Here is a 16,931-nt window from a genome sequence, read left to right as displayed (position 1 = left end):
ACATTTTTTTAAACTCTATTTTCTGAAAGACGTTTGCTTATTTTCTATTAAGCCCATCGCAAGAATTAAACCCCAAATTTTAACGTAATATCTTTTCAAGCTTACCACTGAGACAATGTGTATTATATTAATGTGTAGAAGTTAGTTCCCAGAAAGAGGGGTAAATATATTCTGAGTTCTCTCTTTACAATGATTTAAGTTTTCTATTTCTGGAATAAAAGGATTAACATTCCTTTTCTGGAATTTTTAACTTATTATTTTTGAAATAATTTTTTCGTTTGCATTTGTTTTAATTTTTCTTTTCTAGAAATCGAGAACTACTGTTTTTCCTTTTACACTTCTTAAATTTCTAATGTTTGGGTCGTTGGTAAAAGAGTAGCCCAAGAGTTGGCGGTGGGTGGTTATGACTAGCTGCCTTCCCTCTAGTCTTACACTGTTAAATTAGGGACGGCTAGCACAGATAGCCCTCGACTTGCTTTGTGCGAAATTCCAAAACAAACAAACAAACATAATGTTTGGGAAAGAAATTTATCCCAGTTCTTTGTTACTTACCAGCAACGTAGGGAACAGAAATTAGTTTCTAAAAACGTCAGTTTATGAAAAGAAACATATTATTTATGTTTGTATGTGCGCTGTGACATAGGAACGGAATTTATTACCAGGCACTAGGTACGATGCTCACCTCTAATACAGCATTAAGTTTACAGATTTACAACGCTAAAACCAGGCGTTCGATTCCCCTCGGTGAGTATAGCAGATAACATTATGTGGTTTTGCTTTTTAAAAAACACATACACCTCTAGCCACGATTAAGTTTATACATGGATGAAAGCGAGTTACAAACTATTTTAGAACTATGTCACGAGTTTAATAAAAACTGGTGATTATAAATGAGTTAGTCATAGGATTAATTCAGTAATCCACAGACGTATTCCATAGAGTTAGTCATAGGATTAATTCAGTAATCCACAGTCGTATTCCATAGAGTTAGTCATAGGATTAATTCAGTAATCCACAGTCGTATTCCATACAGCAGTCAATATTTTTACTTAATTGAAAATTTTTCTGATATGAATATTTCCTGACGAACATTTGATAAATATTGCTGCACACATAGTATTTACTGTACACATGATGTTTTAACAAAACATGGTTATAAAAATATGTAACAGCTACATTTATTAGGTTAATTCCAAAACTACTTTTATTTTATATTTCATATAATCTGATAAAGGTACAGTAAATGTACAGTGTTCAGTATTTCTGTTAAGTTACACAACAGTGTCAAACGTTTTTGTTTTTGACAGTTGCTGCTGATAGCGCTCTCTAGCGAGATATTATGTCTAGAACAATCTAGGAATGTTCCTATGATATTGGACATATAGTGCTAGCTTCTAAAATTAGTTTTGACTCTGATGGTGTTTTAAAACGACTTTAAGAAGAAGTACCATTATTGTGTTGTTGTTTTTTTGTTGTTGTGTTTCATGGAAGAGGTCAAATTATGGACAGTTGTTGTGAATTGTGTTCAATAAGAAGTAACACTATTTCAGGCAGCTATTTGGTTTTATAAGTCATATATATATATTAAATACGAAAATTAATAAATCATTATTTAAAAATGAGGATAAACCATATTTATAATAACTATAATTGACAACCTTAGTCACATAATGTGCAAACAGGATTTTCGTGAAAACTATTAATGAAAGGTTACTTTCACTTATTATTAACTACGAAAACATCTTGTGGTTTTTCTTTCTGGATTTGTCGTTTAGAAATAACATATCCAATCAGCAGGTAGATGGTCTCTATAGCCTCGAACCAGGCCACTAAGGAGATCCCTAGCCATAGTTCCAGTTGTCCACCAAGGTTACTAAAGATTTTATTACTCTGAAACAAAATGTCTGCTTTATTGACATTTGTAACATGTTACATACGATATTGACATTGTAATTCATCATATGTCATATTTTAATGACATTTGTAAATGATCAGATGTTACGTACATTATTAACATTTGTAATTAATCAATATATCACGTACAATATTGACATTTGTAATTCATCATGTGTAACGTAAGACCAAGTCGTATAAATATAATTTCATGTTTCGCTTCTTATTAAACACCCGAAACTAATGAGTTACAGAAACATTCTGGTTGTTTTCATTAGAAAAAAATATTTAAAAAATTAGAACAAATAGTTCTTACCTGATACTTAGGCTGCTGCCTATAGATTATGTGATCTAACGTTTTGTAGAACACACGAAGTTTGGCGAAGTTCTCAATAAAAACGATTAACGTTTATTTCAGTACAATAACCAAATATTAGCGTTAAAAATTTTAGTTACCAAAACGTAAATGTTTATATACATATGTAATTGCTCACGGGCCTTGTAGTTCGTTGCATCTTTTTAATATAATTTCTCAAACAAGTTTTAGTTGAGACACTAATTTAACGTGACAACCTGTTAAACTTAGAGTTCGAAGATAACAAAACGTAAGGAGAAAAAGCTAAAATGGGCATTTCAAATATTTCACATTAACCTGTTCAGTGCCGTAGACGAGATAACTCGTCCAAGCCGATCGGTAACATAGTGCCATGGACAAGTTAATTCTTTCTCAATAACGCCCAACTTCACCGCTAGATGTCAGCACCATACATGCATTTGACCTACTTACAAATTGTTTCACTTTCGATCCACAATGGGGTCACAAAAAAGTTACAATATGAAGAAGCATTAGAGTTGTATTGTAGCAGCTGAAATACTTGGCAGTCAACAGGTTAATGTATATGAAAATTAATTATCTTCCTAAATAATTTACTTATATTTTTGCAGCCATAGTCTTTCATAGTTTTTATCCAAATCGTCACAACCTTTATATATTATTCGAAATAGAAATATAATATGCATTCTTACTATATGTTAAACAGATATATGTACAGCCATTTTCTTTGCAGAAAGCTCTCTTGTGTTTTTTTTTTTTCATTGAATAACACATCGAGCTGTTTCCGTAGTTAAAGTAGGAACTTTCAACTAGTTGATTTTCCACAAACACTCGAGTTTTACTGTCGAGAAACATCAACAGGTTCATGCTTATCATAAAATTACCCAATAGTCTGAAATTTAGTGAAATTACAGATTGGACAAGAAGCGCACGTTATCAGATGAACTCACCAAAACAGAAATATTGAGTTATGACAGAAGGATTACATAGATGGCAGCACGTACCATGATGCAACCATTATGATAAATTTTAAATAAAGAAGCATAGTGTACACGTAGCGTTTTTAATATCTAAAATATTAAATGTAATTAAATATATCCAAGTCTGTTCATATTATAAAACTCACAAACGTTTGAATCACGTTTCAATTAACTTACTTTGAAGAGGTCCAACTTTGACGCAAACCCTGTAAAATAAATGCACGTTTGTAATATTTTCAGTAAATAATATCATGGTAATGACTCTAATAACAATGGATAAATATGAGTGGCATTGTTTTTCTCACTTACGTTAATTGCTACTTACAATAGATTAATCACCTAAGCTTTTATTAAAACTGTCTCTAAATATATTCGAAATGCTTAAATAATGTGTATTTTTATTAAATACACAGGCTTGTGATGGTTTTATTCTCTTGACAGGTTTACACGTATTATAATATTTCCTTACGCTGAATCCGAAAGCCATATCCATTTTTCTCCGTCACTTATATATTTTCACAATCATAACATGTATCGTTCCGTAAATGAGTCATTTTCACTGAAATTGCGTCATATTTTGTTATGCTTAAAATATTGACAACCACTGGCTACATACACATTTCTTTGGCGAGGTGGTTAAGACACTCGACTCGTAACCCGAGGGTTGCAGGCTCGAATCCCGGTCGCACCAAACATACTCGCCCTCTCAGCCGTGGGGGCGTTATAATGTGACGGTCAATCCCACTATTCGTTGGTAAAAGAGTAGTCTAGGAATTGGCGGAGAATGGTGATGACTAGCTGCCTTCTCTCTAGTTTTACACTGATAAATTAGGGACGACTAGCTCAGATAGCCCTCGTGTAGCTTTGCATGATATTTAAAATAAACCAAACAGGTTTCTTTAGATAAATCGCCAAGTGAAAGTCTCATCGGTCGTTTTACATCCCAATAGAAACACACCCTTAGTATATAAACGGTTAACAGGTCGCAGAATGTGTTTAGACATACACTTTGACATTAATTTTTCTTTAGTGCCATCAGTGAAAAATAAAGGGAAAGGTTTGATGAAAGCATCAGGGAGATGGAGAAGAGGTAACCGGAAAGATGGAATATCAGCATGATGGTCAATTACTATTAGTCACTTGAACGAGACGTTTAGGACACAATATATAAAACAAAGACCACAACGCGTACTTCTAGACTAGAAGATGTGGATTTCGTACACAATTCAGAATAAATGAAGAAACATATTTGTTTGACATCAATGTTTTTTCCCTTTTCTTTAGTTTGTTTGTATTTTTGTTAATAAACAAAATAATAACAAATGTTCATTGTGATAAACGAAATAATAATTTCATCCAAGTAAGTTTTATTTCTTCTCTATTTGTAGAAAAAATCCTTACATAATAGAAAAAAACAAGGATATTATTTTAAAAAGTCTACGTAGCTGAATAAAGGAAAAACCATTATTAAAACAGAAACAACTTTTATGAAGTTTAAATTCGCAGGCCTGTGGTATTGGTCGAACAAAAGCACGTGAACGAGATTCTCTGTTAAAATGTCTGTCGTGGCTCAATGGTCACCATACCATGATGTAAGGACCTGGGGTTTGAAACATGGTATGATCACACAATTTTAAATATGAATGCGTTATAAAAGTGTAGGCAGCTAGTCTTGTTACTCAGTTAAAAGAACTGGATAAAACTTGTGGCGGCGTATGTTGCTTGTTTATTGCTAGCTTTCCTCTCTACCCAGGCACCAGAGGGTTTTCTACCTTGGTCATTTAACCCATGTCCTTACAAAGTGTCTTTCAAGTTGCAGATTAAAATTTTAGTTCATCGTCAGAACATCCTTTCAAAGTTCACAAGGGTTATATGCGTGGCCATCAGTAACTTTAAACCATGAAATATTCTTGTCTGACCGAACGATTGTATTTGACCACCATTCCTCTACTGGTTACAGTATAGCGGGACAACGGGACAAAAATCACGAATGGTCGTCCCGTATTAATAAGTATAAAAACTGAGCTTACTTAACGATCCACAGCGTATCTCTCAAACGTTCTTAAAACACACACAAACTGTGATTATGCATACCATCTACAATGATTTTCACTTACTGTATAGATCTAGGTAAACGTATTATTGTTATCGTATTAAAACGTATGTTTAAGAAACTAATTTATATTGGTCAGTTTTTTTTAAACTTTACCGAAAACATCCCAGTGTCTTTTGAAATTCCAGGAAGGTCAAACGTCCGAAGTAAAAATTACATTTGTGATTAACACAGACAAAGACAGATACCAAAACATGTGGATTCACTTACACGTCCTGAACCTGAGTTTCTCTGGACTGTTTCCTGTGAAGGTTTTGGAAACTCTGACTCGTCCTGCTTGTTCAACAACATTGGTGACGACAAGATCATATCAAACGTTGACTTTCTGAAAAGAATATATATAGTGATTAATGTACATGTTCCATATAATAATGTTAAAATCCTGGATTCGATCCCCACAGTAAGTAGCCCATTTTGCACCTTTGCGCTTAAACAAAGAAATATTTTTTACCAACAGCCGATCTAGTTCACTACCAACAAACAATACAATTAATAAATTGCAGTTCCTTCAACAATCCATATGCTACATTATATATGTAAAAACGGCTGGTTTGGGTTAAGAAAATTTTTATGTAGAGGAGCGAACAACGTCATCACTGATTATATACCACATTAAACTAACACAGGTTTATTGGCTACATTCACTGTATTACTGGTTTCTAATACAGGTTTGTCAGTTACGTTCAATGTACTGTTGGTTACTAATACAGTTTTGTTGGCTCCGTTCACTAAGCTACGGGTTTATGGATGGTAAACATCTAATGCCCTATAATGGAAACTGACTCTGTGATTCTTTGAGTCAACTTATATAAAGATTAATTACCATAAGAACAGGAACAGACGAAAGACAGATAAATCTATTTTCATTTATTTTTTTACCTCTCGGTTTTGTGTGAGTGAATGTAGAACATAGATATTAACTAATATTAACTGATATCACGCAGCAAAGTTTGTTTGTTTGTTTGTTGAATTTCGCACAAAGCTACTCGAGGGCTATCTGTGCTAGCAGTCCCTAATTTAGCAGTGTAAGACTAGGAGGAAGGCAGTTAGTCATCGCCACCTACCGCCAACTTTTGGGTTACTCTTTTACCGGCGAATAGTGGGATTGACTGTAAATTATAACGCCTCCATGGTTAAAAGATCGAGCATGTTTGGTGTGACGTGAATTCAAACTCGCATCCTTCGGTCTATGAATCAAGTGCCTTAGTCACCTAGTCATGCCTATCGTCTTTAGAGTTCAATAATTTGGGTGTGTGTTTTTTTTCACTTCTCGTTATTTTAATTACACAAAGCCAGTGTTTCAGTATGTGCCACACATACCTCACCCAGATCACACACAACAAAACTTAATTTATCAATACCACACAAAGCAATATCTCGTCTAAATTGTTGCACATACATGTAACAATATTTAACTAACATCACACAGGACAATACTTCATAAAGCTCATATGTAACAATAACTCTTCAATATCACACATGACAATACTTCTTAAAGCTCATACGTAACAATAACTCAACAACATCACACGACAATACTTCTTAAACCTCATACGTGACAATAACTCGTCAATATCACACCACAATACTTCTTAACACTTCTCAATAACTCGTCCAGATGTAAATGTATTACGTTCCCAAGAGTCGTAAACCCTTGGAGTAATATTGTGCTATAAGTCATAATATGGCCCGTTTTCACATTAATCGTTCTCTACTTCCATCAAACACATTTAATATATCAAGTAACACGTTTTAGTTTCTGTAAAACAATAATAATATTTTAATAAAAAAATCTGTGAAACCATTTTTTTACTTTACCTGCAAGAAAGTGGACAGACATTTTAGTGTCCTGTTCTTCACACCCCCCAAAACGTCGTCCAAACAGCAAACTACAGTAAAAAACAAACAAAAAAGCCATCACGTAGTGGTACAAACCTTACAATCAGAATAACAATAGCGTGAATTAGTCTACTAATAGAGGACGCCTTAATGTTTGTACTGTTCACTCAGACTAAGCTATTTCAACCTTGTTTTTTGTAGTTAACTTTAATGTTATAATCCCAACTTCATGTGTTAGCAACAGCCTTCTAGTGGCACAGCGGCATGTCTGCGAAGTCACAGTGCTAAAAAACGGGTTTTGATGCCCGTGGTGGGCAGAGCACAGATACCCCATTATGTAGCTTTGTGCTTAATTTTAAACAAACAAACAATTAAAAAAAATATCTTAATCGTATAGCTAATTAAGTTTTCCTTATTAACTTATTTTTCAACATTCCATTTAGTTAAGTTTTAGTTTACGTTATTCAGAAATATCTATACTCATTAATTATTCAACTGAAACACAGGTTTTACATTAGAATTATTACATTAGCTCGTGTGATAAACCTCAAACTCTTATTACATTTTTACACCATTTCTAACTTCTCAACTTGTTCTAAGATTAATAATAGTTTATACTATTTCTTTTATTTATTCTAATGTGGTATACATCTATTTTACTTTCCAGCAAAGGAAAGAAAGAGACATGTCACAATCAGGTAAGTCTGTACCTTTTTCCCAGCAAAAAGTTAATTCATGTGCATTTGCACGTTATATTATAAATGTTCTTGCAGAGCTACACAAGAGGTGTCTGAACTGGCAACCCTTAATTTTGAACTGATAGATTAAAGGTGAAAATGACTAGTCAACAGCGCCCGTTCGTAAACTTCGGATTCAATTACTGTTTGACTGAAACTATTATAATGCATCTAAAGCCCAAATTGTGAAATGTGTTATTTTTTGTAGTAGAAAAGGAAAGTAAAACATGAATTAGCATGGTATAATATCAAAATTAATTATTACATGATATTTTATTCTATCATATAAATAAAACACAGATTTAGTGTTCAGTTGGGTTCAATAAACGTCATCTAAATAGGTTAATAAAACACACATGTGGTGTTCAGTCAGGTTCAATAAAATGTCATCAAACTAGGTTAATAGAACACAGATGTAGTATTCAGTCGAATTTAATAAAACATCATCTAACTAGTTAATAAAACACACATGTGGTGTTCAGTCAGGATCAATAAAACATCATCAAACTAGGTTAATAAAACACACATGTGGTGTTCAGTCAGGATCAATAAAACATCATCAAACTAGGTTAATAAAACACACATGTGGTGTTCAGTCAGGATCAATAAAACATCATCAAACTAGGTTATTAAAACACACATGTGGTGTTCAGTCAGGATCAATAAAACATCATCCAACTAGGTTAATAAAACACACATGTGGTGTTCAGTCAGGATCAATAAAACATCATTATTGATTATAGAATAAAAATGATAAATTATGCTGTGATATTTGAAGTCGATGTACTCAAACTGTAAAATGAACATGCAAGCACAACAACGAATTCTTCGACTTATTGATATTGCTTTTTGATGTATGTCATTAGGGTAATAGGTTCAAAGCAAAACAAAATAAAATAGTGAAGTAGCAGTAATTCACGACATACCTTCAAGAGTTCCGAAGCTGTATATCGTTTCCGTACGTCGACTTGTAACCACTTCTCCAAGAAATCTTGGAATACGAGAGAAATGTTATCTTTTTCTTTAATATCAGGTTTCCCATTTTTCGCTATGAGATCAGATAGCTGAAAAAGAAATGGGACATCATGACTTTATGTATATCTATATGTGTGATTAATGGGCAAGCCTTGTTCTGTCTTTCCTTATTAGAGTTGCTGGAAGACATTTCAACCAAATTATACAATCATTTGTGTATTTAAGTAAACGAAATCTCACTATTAAGAAGTTTGGTATTGCGAAACAATGATAATTTTTATGAGTAATATTATTACAGAAACATTTCTCTTTAACTAACGCAAGCATTAATTTACCCAAATTCTTAAAAGATCTTGAAATTTATATGAAATACTTTAAATTTATCCAGAAGGAAACTCTTATAGATTTATTCAATCATAATTTTCTACTCTCATCTCATCAAAGTATTTACATACAAAAAGGAAAGTACATTCAAATAAGGAGAAAGTTGAAATTCAATCTAATTTTTCTCCATGGCTGTACGGTCTGGTTGGCAACACTTACCATGAGGGGATCTTCATTACAATAAGGAGGCTCTCCCTGTATCATCTCAATAGCTGTGATGCCAAAAGACCATATATTGACTTCACATCCGTATTTTTTCTTTTTAACGATTTCGGGTGCCATCCAGTACGGAGTGCCGGCCGTTGATGTTCTTTTACTTTCTTGTGATGTTATAACGGCACATAATTCAAAGTCAGCTACATGATGAAAAGAACCAAGAATAAAATTTTCATTTGAGTGAAAATGAAAACAAAAATGATTTAGAAAGAATTTCAAGTTAGCCTGACAAAATGAATTTAAAGTATATTAATAATTCTTACAGTTTTGTAGTCAGTATGTTAGGATCAACTTAGATAGTAAAATTTTTAAATTGTTAAAACTACTTTTTTCAGCCAGTTGTATGATATCGTTTTTTGAGAGCACGACAACATAAAGATAACATTATTCGTGCCTATTCTCCTCCTGTCAAATTACCGATGTAACAAAACTATCTTTTCAATAATCAGACACATAATTTATAATGAAATAAAATTCTACTATCATTTGTTAAAGATAAATTGACAACAGAAATATTCAAACAGTTAACTGTAATTTTGATTTGTGATGCTTCTATTGCAAATTTTGATAGAAAAATAGAAATAATTAATCATCCAAATAAATCTTGTCAACGTACAAAATATTGCTACAAATCTGTTCTTTTTATTCGTGTTTCGCACTTATTTTCAGAACAAAAATTCTTAATCAAATGTGTTTCGAAGACGCTTGTATTAAAAAAAATGTAACGTCCAATAAATTATTTTATAATTTCCAAATATCTTAGGTCAATAGTCATAAAAACAATATAAAAGTAAAATTATTTGCTTCTTTGAATTCTATTTATTTAAACACCTCCAAGTAATATATGGCAATTTATTTCAGTAAAGGAGGCTAGAAAATTACTTGGCACATGACTGTGTCATTGCAAGTAAGCATACGTAAAACCAGGCTTACATGTCAAATTATATACACATTTATTAAAAGAGTAATACATAGGTATGCTATGTAGTTGATATTGTACTGAATGTATTGTACATTAATATTGTACTGAACATGAGAACTGGAAACACTAATTCTTATACGTGAATATTTTTTATTTCTGAGTAAACATGATTTCCATGTAACGTATCAACATCTTCATAATATATGTATTTCTGTTCACGTAGGAATGAAAGTAATGACTTTAATAACAAAAATCATTGCACAAGCACTGAATGCTGGCACAATATTGAAAACCAACTGATTTCAAAATTCTAATAAAAACAAGCTAAGTGCAGATGGTGTGTTTTTATTTTACATTATTCTCAGTTTGTCCATTGTGATTCAATACCAGTGGCGTGTCGAAAACATCATTTCAATTCTATCTTTTGTCTCCTACATGTCAGAGCCAAAAAAGATTTTATTCAATAAGATAGCTTATCAGTTTGGCTGGATGGTGAGAGACAAAAGTTTCTATGAAAATATCTATACAAATGGTATAAAACTTATTAAATATTGCAATTTAAATGCTGTAAATTACTAAAATATTGTACAAGCTCAAAATTATTGTAAAACAAGATAGCTGCAGGTGTATTTCCTTTTACATATTCAACTAATTTCTACATTTTGGCTACAAATTAGATGTATATAAAAGATAATCCTGAAGGGTTTTAGACACACCTGATTTTCAGTAACATTGGACAAATTATTAGGAATCTGGAAAAAGAAAACACCTGCAGTCAACTTGTTTTTTCTAATAACCAAACCTGATATTATATGTCTTAAAGTTTACCAAGTTTTATGCTCCAGTCCATACCAACTAATATATTTTGACTTTTGATGTCCCTGTGTATTACACTGTTAACGTGAAGATATTCTATTCCCTGAAGAACCTACATGAGATGTAAATTTATTTCAAGGATAAATACTTTTAAATATCACTATAATTTTAATTCAGTGTGTTTGTTGTTTTCAATACTTTAATTATATATAATTTATAAATAGCAGAAGTACCAAGCTTAGATTGGGTTGATATATCAGTTGTTTTACCATCTGCTGCCAAGATGAAAAAGTTATTACTACCACTGGAACACCTAACATTAAACTGGCTACGAGAAAAGCGTGGGCTTTTTAGGTTGAGACTAACCACCTTCAGTAATTGCCCCTGTGCAATTTTAAACTAAAATCATTTCCGAGTTAAGGTGTTTTCTGTTATATCACCGACAATAAAAACCTTCTTTAATCAGTGAAGATTCTAAATTGAAAAATATCAACAAATAGTTTCCAGTTTTGTTATGTAGATGTTTCATTTCATGTATTTTCAGTACACAGAATGACAGCGATATTAAAACATACTGCTGTAACTAAGTGACATGACAAGGAAGCCATTGTTAAAAAGGACTGTTAGTAAATCCCATTGGCTTTACTATACATTCAGTGTCGTTTTATAAATGAAAGTATTCAGCTCTACTCAGGTTATCACATTGTTATATTCCAAGTGACAGACGTTAACTAACCATGTATCACGGCACATGGTCACTCCTCGTTAGAAACGCATTGGCCATACATGACTGTCATTGCTGGTGGCATGGAATGGAAACAAACTCATAATAAAATGGCATGGTCCTCAAAAAGGGCTCAATCCATCCATCTCTACTGTACTGTACTGTTATGGTGAAAATTTAGAAACCATTTTAGCATAAAAGTATAATTCTTGCCTTGACTTCTCTATATATTAAAATTTGTTATACAGGGAACAACTTCTTTTCGATGCAGATATCTTGATAGTTTCCTTCTTTAAAAAAGATCCATATATACACCTGCTCACATGTGTTTGTCTCTCTGTGATTTATTTTGTAATGCAACAAACCGCTCGTGTTATTTGTGGTTTTTGTTACTTTGCCTCCTAAGATAGATGCACAGGTACGTGGAAAAGTAACACTCAGGAGCATCTTGGTACATGTGCAAAATATTTGGTTTTTGGGTTCTTTCTTCTTCAAGCTATGACTTTAACATACACGCATAGACACATGCTTTTATTATTATTATATATAAGCAATGTTATTAATGTAATAATGCTTGCATAACAGACATGGGAAACTAACTGCAATAATTATTGAACGGACTTTTAAATAAATTGTAATCATTAGACATCTGTTGGCAAACAAAATTACAAAAAATCTCTATTCATAACAGTCAATATAACATACTTCTTTACAAATTGCTGATATATCATGTTCAGATAAACGGGTTTGGGTCAGGACATTATCCAAAGAGCCGATTGCCAAATATTCCATGATTACCTAAATAAACACAATTTAAAATTTCACTTACATTTTATTCTTTAGTAAAATCTCTCATAAACAATGAGACATAATATTTGTTCCTAACTTAAGTTTCTGTCAGTAATCATATATGTAAAACAAATACCAATACCAAGATAATTTTTCACGAGGTAAAAATTAAAGTAACTCTTGAAGAGTTAGATTTTTCATCTAGAATATTGTCTTCCAATCATGTATTATTTAAAAACAAGATTTCTAAAAAGCAAACCTGTAAGAATAATGTGGGTAACTATTCACAAACCAATACTGTTGCTCGAAATTGACTTACTATGTTTAATAAAGATTAGTACCTAAACGTGCACTCTATGGAATGTAAAATTGAAAATACAAGAGAATTCACTAATATGTAACACTAAGAATACTTGCCCAGAGTTCATCTCCTATGAGGTAGCTGTCTAGGTAGCTGATTACGTTAGGATGTTTTATTTCACGTAGGGCTAACAGTTCTGTAATTACATCTTCTTTGTATGATTGCTGCGATAAATATATCTTCTTAACAGCAACTGTCCACCCTGTTTCTCTATCTTTCGCTTTATATACAGCTGCTGAAGCAATGAAATAATAAATGAAGTATCAATAGAATATGTAATATACTGGTATGTAAAAACATAACTAAATTCTAGTGATAAAATTATTGTGCTTTGAGAAAAACAAACACAATGGATTAACATATGTTTCTAATCTTTGTAAAATTGTAAAAATGAATGCTTATTTCATTATACATAAATTAGAATATCATGCATAGTTAAATGTTTCTTACTACATGAAGAATACTATAAAGTATGGATAAAACATAAATAGTAATTTATACTGACACAAGTAAGCACCACTCTATCAAGTAACATTGATAACTTTTGAAAATGTGTACTGCTGTTACAATCGAGATGTACTCGTAGTGTGACGAGTTTTGAAACATTTCAACTACGCCCACATGCACGAATGGTCCGGCATGGCCAAGCGCGTAAAGCGTGCGACTCGTAATCTGAGGGTCGCAGGTTCGCATCCCGGTCGCGCCAAATACCTTCCAACCGTGGGGGCGTTATAATGTGACGGTCAATACCACTATTCGTTGGTAAAAGAGTTGGCGGTGGGTGTTGATGACTAGCTGCCCACCCTCTAGTCTTACACTGCTAAATTAGGGATGGCTAGCACAGATAGCCCTCGAGTAGCTTTGTGCGAAATTCAGAAACAAAAATGAATGAATTAATCCATTGAAGAAAACTTATTATTTTAAAAAAATATAATATTAACGACACTACTGATTATTTTGCTTTATAAATCTTCTAAATTTCTGTTTGTATGTTTCCTTTTGAATTTCACGCAAAGCTACACGAGGGTTATCTGCGCCTGCCGTCCATAATTTAATTGTGTAAAACTAGAGGGAAGGCAGCTAGTCATTATAGGTCATCGCCAAGTCTTAGGTTACTCTTTTACGATTGAATACTTCAATTGATTAACACATCATTACATCCCTACAGTTGAAAGGGCGAACAAAAAATAACTATAACCCATTTTAAACATAAAAGTCATGGAGTTTACGATTTCATCTTGAAAATCAGATGATAAATGATGCTGTAAGAGCGAGACATATTCCTAGGAGGAGGCTTCGTGAACGATGGAAATTTGTTGTTCTGCTCAATGTATCCGCAATTATCGTTCACCTTTCTGTTCATAGGTTGGAATATGGAAGTAATACCACGAAGTCTTGACTAAAGGAGAGTGACCTATGACGTACATATTCCAATAATGCCAGTTACTAATTGTGAGATGTACAGTACCGAATATGTTCGGTAATCATATGGCTTAATACTCTGAATCAATAAATAAAAAGTTACGACAATTAAAGTATATTACCTTTGATAATAATAGTGCACAATAAAAGATTTATTGTAGTCAAAACACTGTAATAATTTCAATGTCATGGACTATAAATTTTGGCAACTACTTGTAGAGTAATTTTGGCACCCCAAATCTGATGCCACTCTTTCTCTCTCTCTCTTTACCATGGCTTCACAAGTGTTCCTCTAACAGCATGAACAGTACTTTGAAAAAGTAAAAGCTACAAACAAGATGATTTCAAGTATTGAATAGTTCAGTATATTATCCATTTGTTTTAAATTGTTTTTACACATATAAATCTGTCAAAAATTAGTTTTTCTACAATTTTCTACAAAACATATTACTTATTCACATCTATATAGTTTTAGATAAATTTTATTGTTTTTATCATCATCAGTCATACATGGTAAAAATGGTGCTGTGAATAAGCTTACGTATGAAGTAAGAAATGTTAGTTATGTGTATCACAACCTAATTTAATTTGTTTCACGTTAATAGAAGCCGTGACATGTTTCTTCGTTATATACATATTTATCACAACTCACATGACGATATGTGCTATTAATCAAATGTGTTTGTATGGAAGTATCTCGCCCTCCTTTTGCTTGTTCTTGAAGTAAGGAGATGATGAATACAAGAACAATGTAACCTAATACCCTTTATTCAGAAGTCAATACCCTTGATATATGGGTAGATATCATATTAATACAATAATGTATCCTATCGATTAGTCTTTATAACACCCATTACTACTTTACGCTAGAGAGACTGTTACTACAGATGGACAGTTTACAGGAGGATTCTGGCATTTAAGTTCTGTATGTGGTTACTTTTAATGTACGCGGATGTTGTTACTATGGTTTCTGTAGGCATCACTAGGTGAATTATGTATATTACAAAAAAGCCCATAGGATTGAGTATAGATTTCAATTTATTGTGCACGTTTTATATTTACGGATTTCTTTCTTTAGATAGTCTTACTTGGTATATTGTGCGTGTCATAAAATGGTGGATACTCTTATTAAGATTCTATGTATACACTGTGTTACTAAGGGTAATTTGATTTCAAATGTTTATATTTAAGTATGACATTCTTCATTTACAAAAGCTGAGAGTCTTCTATTGAATGTACATCTATTATAGGCTTAGTATAATAAAAGTGTACCTGACGAAACAGTATAGGTTTAACTTAAATGTGTTTTACAAAGGTCTTATTAGGCGTATTCTGTGTGTCTTACAGTGGTGTTTCTATACTTCTGTGGAGTTACTACAGATTTAAATTTACGTTTGTATTTTTCAGCTACATGTGCTTCTATGAGAGAATAATGTTACTAACATACTACTGAAACGTTTCTGTCATAACTGTTTTTTCATAAATACTGGTATAGAAAACTGATTGTATTTTTATGATCTAAGGTACTGATTATAGTGTTTCCTTCTATAATCTGTACTTCTGTGTTACTGGACTCACTATAAACTGATCTACCTGATTCAGTATTTTTTGCCTGTACTTCTGTGATCCTGGAGTCTTTAGAAACTGATCTACCTGATTCTGTGTTTTTGTCCAGTACTTCTGTGTCACTGGAATCATTTGAAACTGATCTATCTGATCCTGCATATTTTTAATCTGTACTTCTGTGTTACTGGAGTCACTAAAACTGGTCTGTCTGATTCTGTGTCTTTGTCCTGTACCTCTGTGTCCCTGAAGTAATTACAAACTGATGTACCTGATTCTGTATTTTTTGCCTCTACTTCTGTGTTACTGGAGTCACTACAAACTGATCTATCTGACCTGCATATCTTTAATCTGTACTGCTGTGTTACTGGAGTCACTACAACTGATCTGCCTGATTTTGTGTTTTTATCCTATACTTCTGTGTTACTGGAGCCATTGGTAACTGATCTATCTGATCCTGCATATTTTTAATCTGTACTTCTGTGTTGCTGGAGTCATTACAAATTGATTTACCTGATTCTGTGTTTTTTATCCAACAATTAGACAAAAAAAATTGTTAAATAACAAAAACTAAAACAAACAAGAATAACTCTTTGAAAATTTTATGAAAATCGTTTTCCCTCTAATTAAGAAACGCTATCATTCAAATTTAACTACTAGGAGTGCCTAAAAGATTAGATTAAATACAGAAATGCTAATTTCTGCAACCCAATTGGTCATTTTCTTACAGTTGGTACGCAATCTACAAGAAGTCTTGAGAACAGGAGCCGACTAAGTAATGATTGAAGTAAACAACAGTCATTTCTGTCACGTATAAAGTAATTAAATTCCCTGTTAACTTGAAGTTCTTGGAAGAACTAGTA

The 16,931-nt window shown here is 32.5% G+C and overlaps 1 protein-coding gene and 1 long non-coding RNA gene across 2 annotated transcripts; both read right to left on the bottom strand.

Moving 5' to 3' along the window:
• Positions 1-1,119: 1,119 nt before the first annotated feature.
• On the bottom strand, positions 1,120-7,214 carry LOC143239546 (uncharacterized). The gene is made up of 4 exons (XR_013021233.1): positions 7,139-7,214; positions 5,531-5,645; positions 3,385-3,413; positions 1,120-1,890 (listed from the first exon to the last, which is right to left on the bottom strand). It is a non-coding gene; the product is annotated as an uncharacterized LOC143239546 (long non-coding RNA).
• Positions 7,215-7,642: 428 nt separating this feature from the next.
• On the bottom strand, positions 7,643-14,510 carry LOC143236506 (serine/threonine-protein kinase Pak-like). Its single transcript, XM_076474803.1, has 7 exons — positions 14,435-14,510; positions 13,140-13,318; positions 12,639-12,731; positions 11,479-11,593; positions 9,415-9,611; positions 8,823-8,960; positions 7,643-7,654 (listed from the first exon to the last, which is right to left on the bottom strand). Exons 1-7 carry the CDS (start codon positions 14,508-14,510, stop codon positions 7,643-7,645), a joined length of 810 nt encoding a protein of 269 aa, XP_076330918.1.
• Positions 14,511-16,931: the final 2,421 nt, after the last annotated feature.

The sequence above is a fragment of the Tachypleus tridentatus genome, chromosome 13 (genome assembly GCF_004210375.1).
Source record: "Tachypleus tridentatus isolate NWPU-2018 chromosome 13, ASM421037v1, whole genome shotgun sequence".
Taxonomy (NCBI): domain Eukaryota; kingdom Metazoa; phylum Arthropoda; class Merostomata; order Xiphosura; family Limulidae; genus Tachypleus; species Tachypleus tridentatus.
This window is presented reverse-complemented; position numbering and strand designations above follow the sequence as displayed.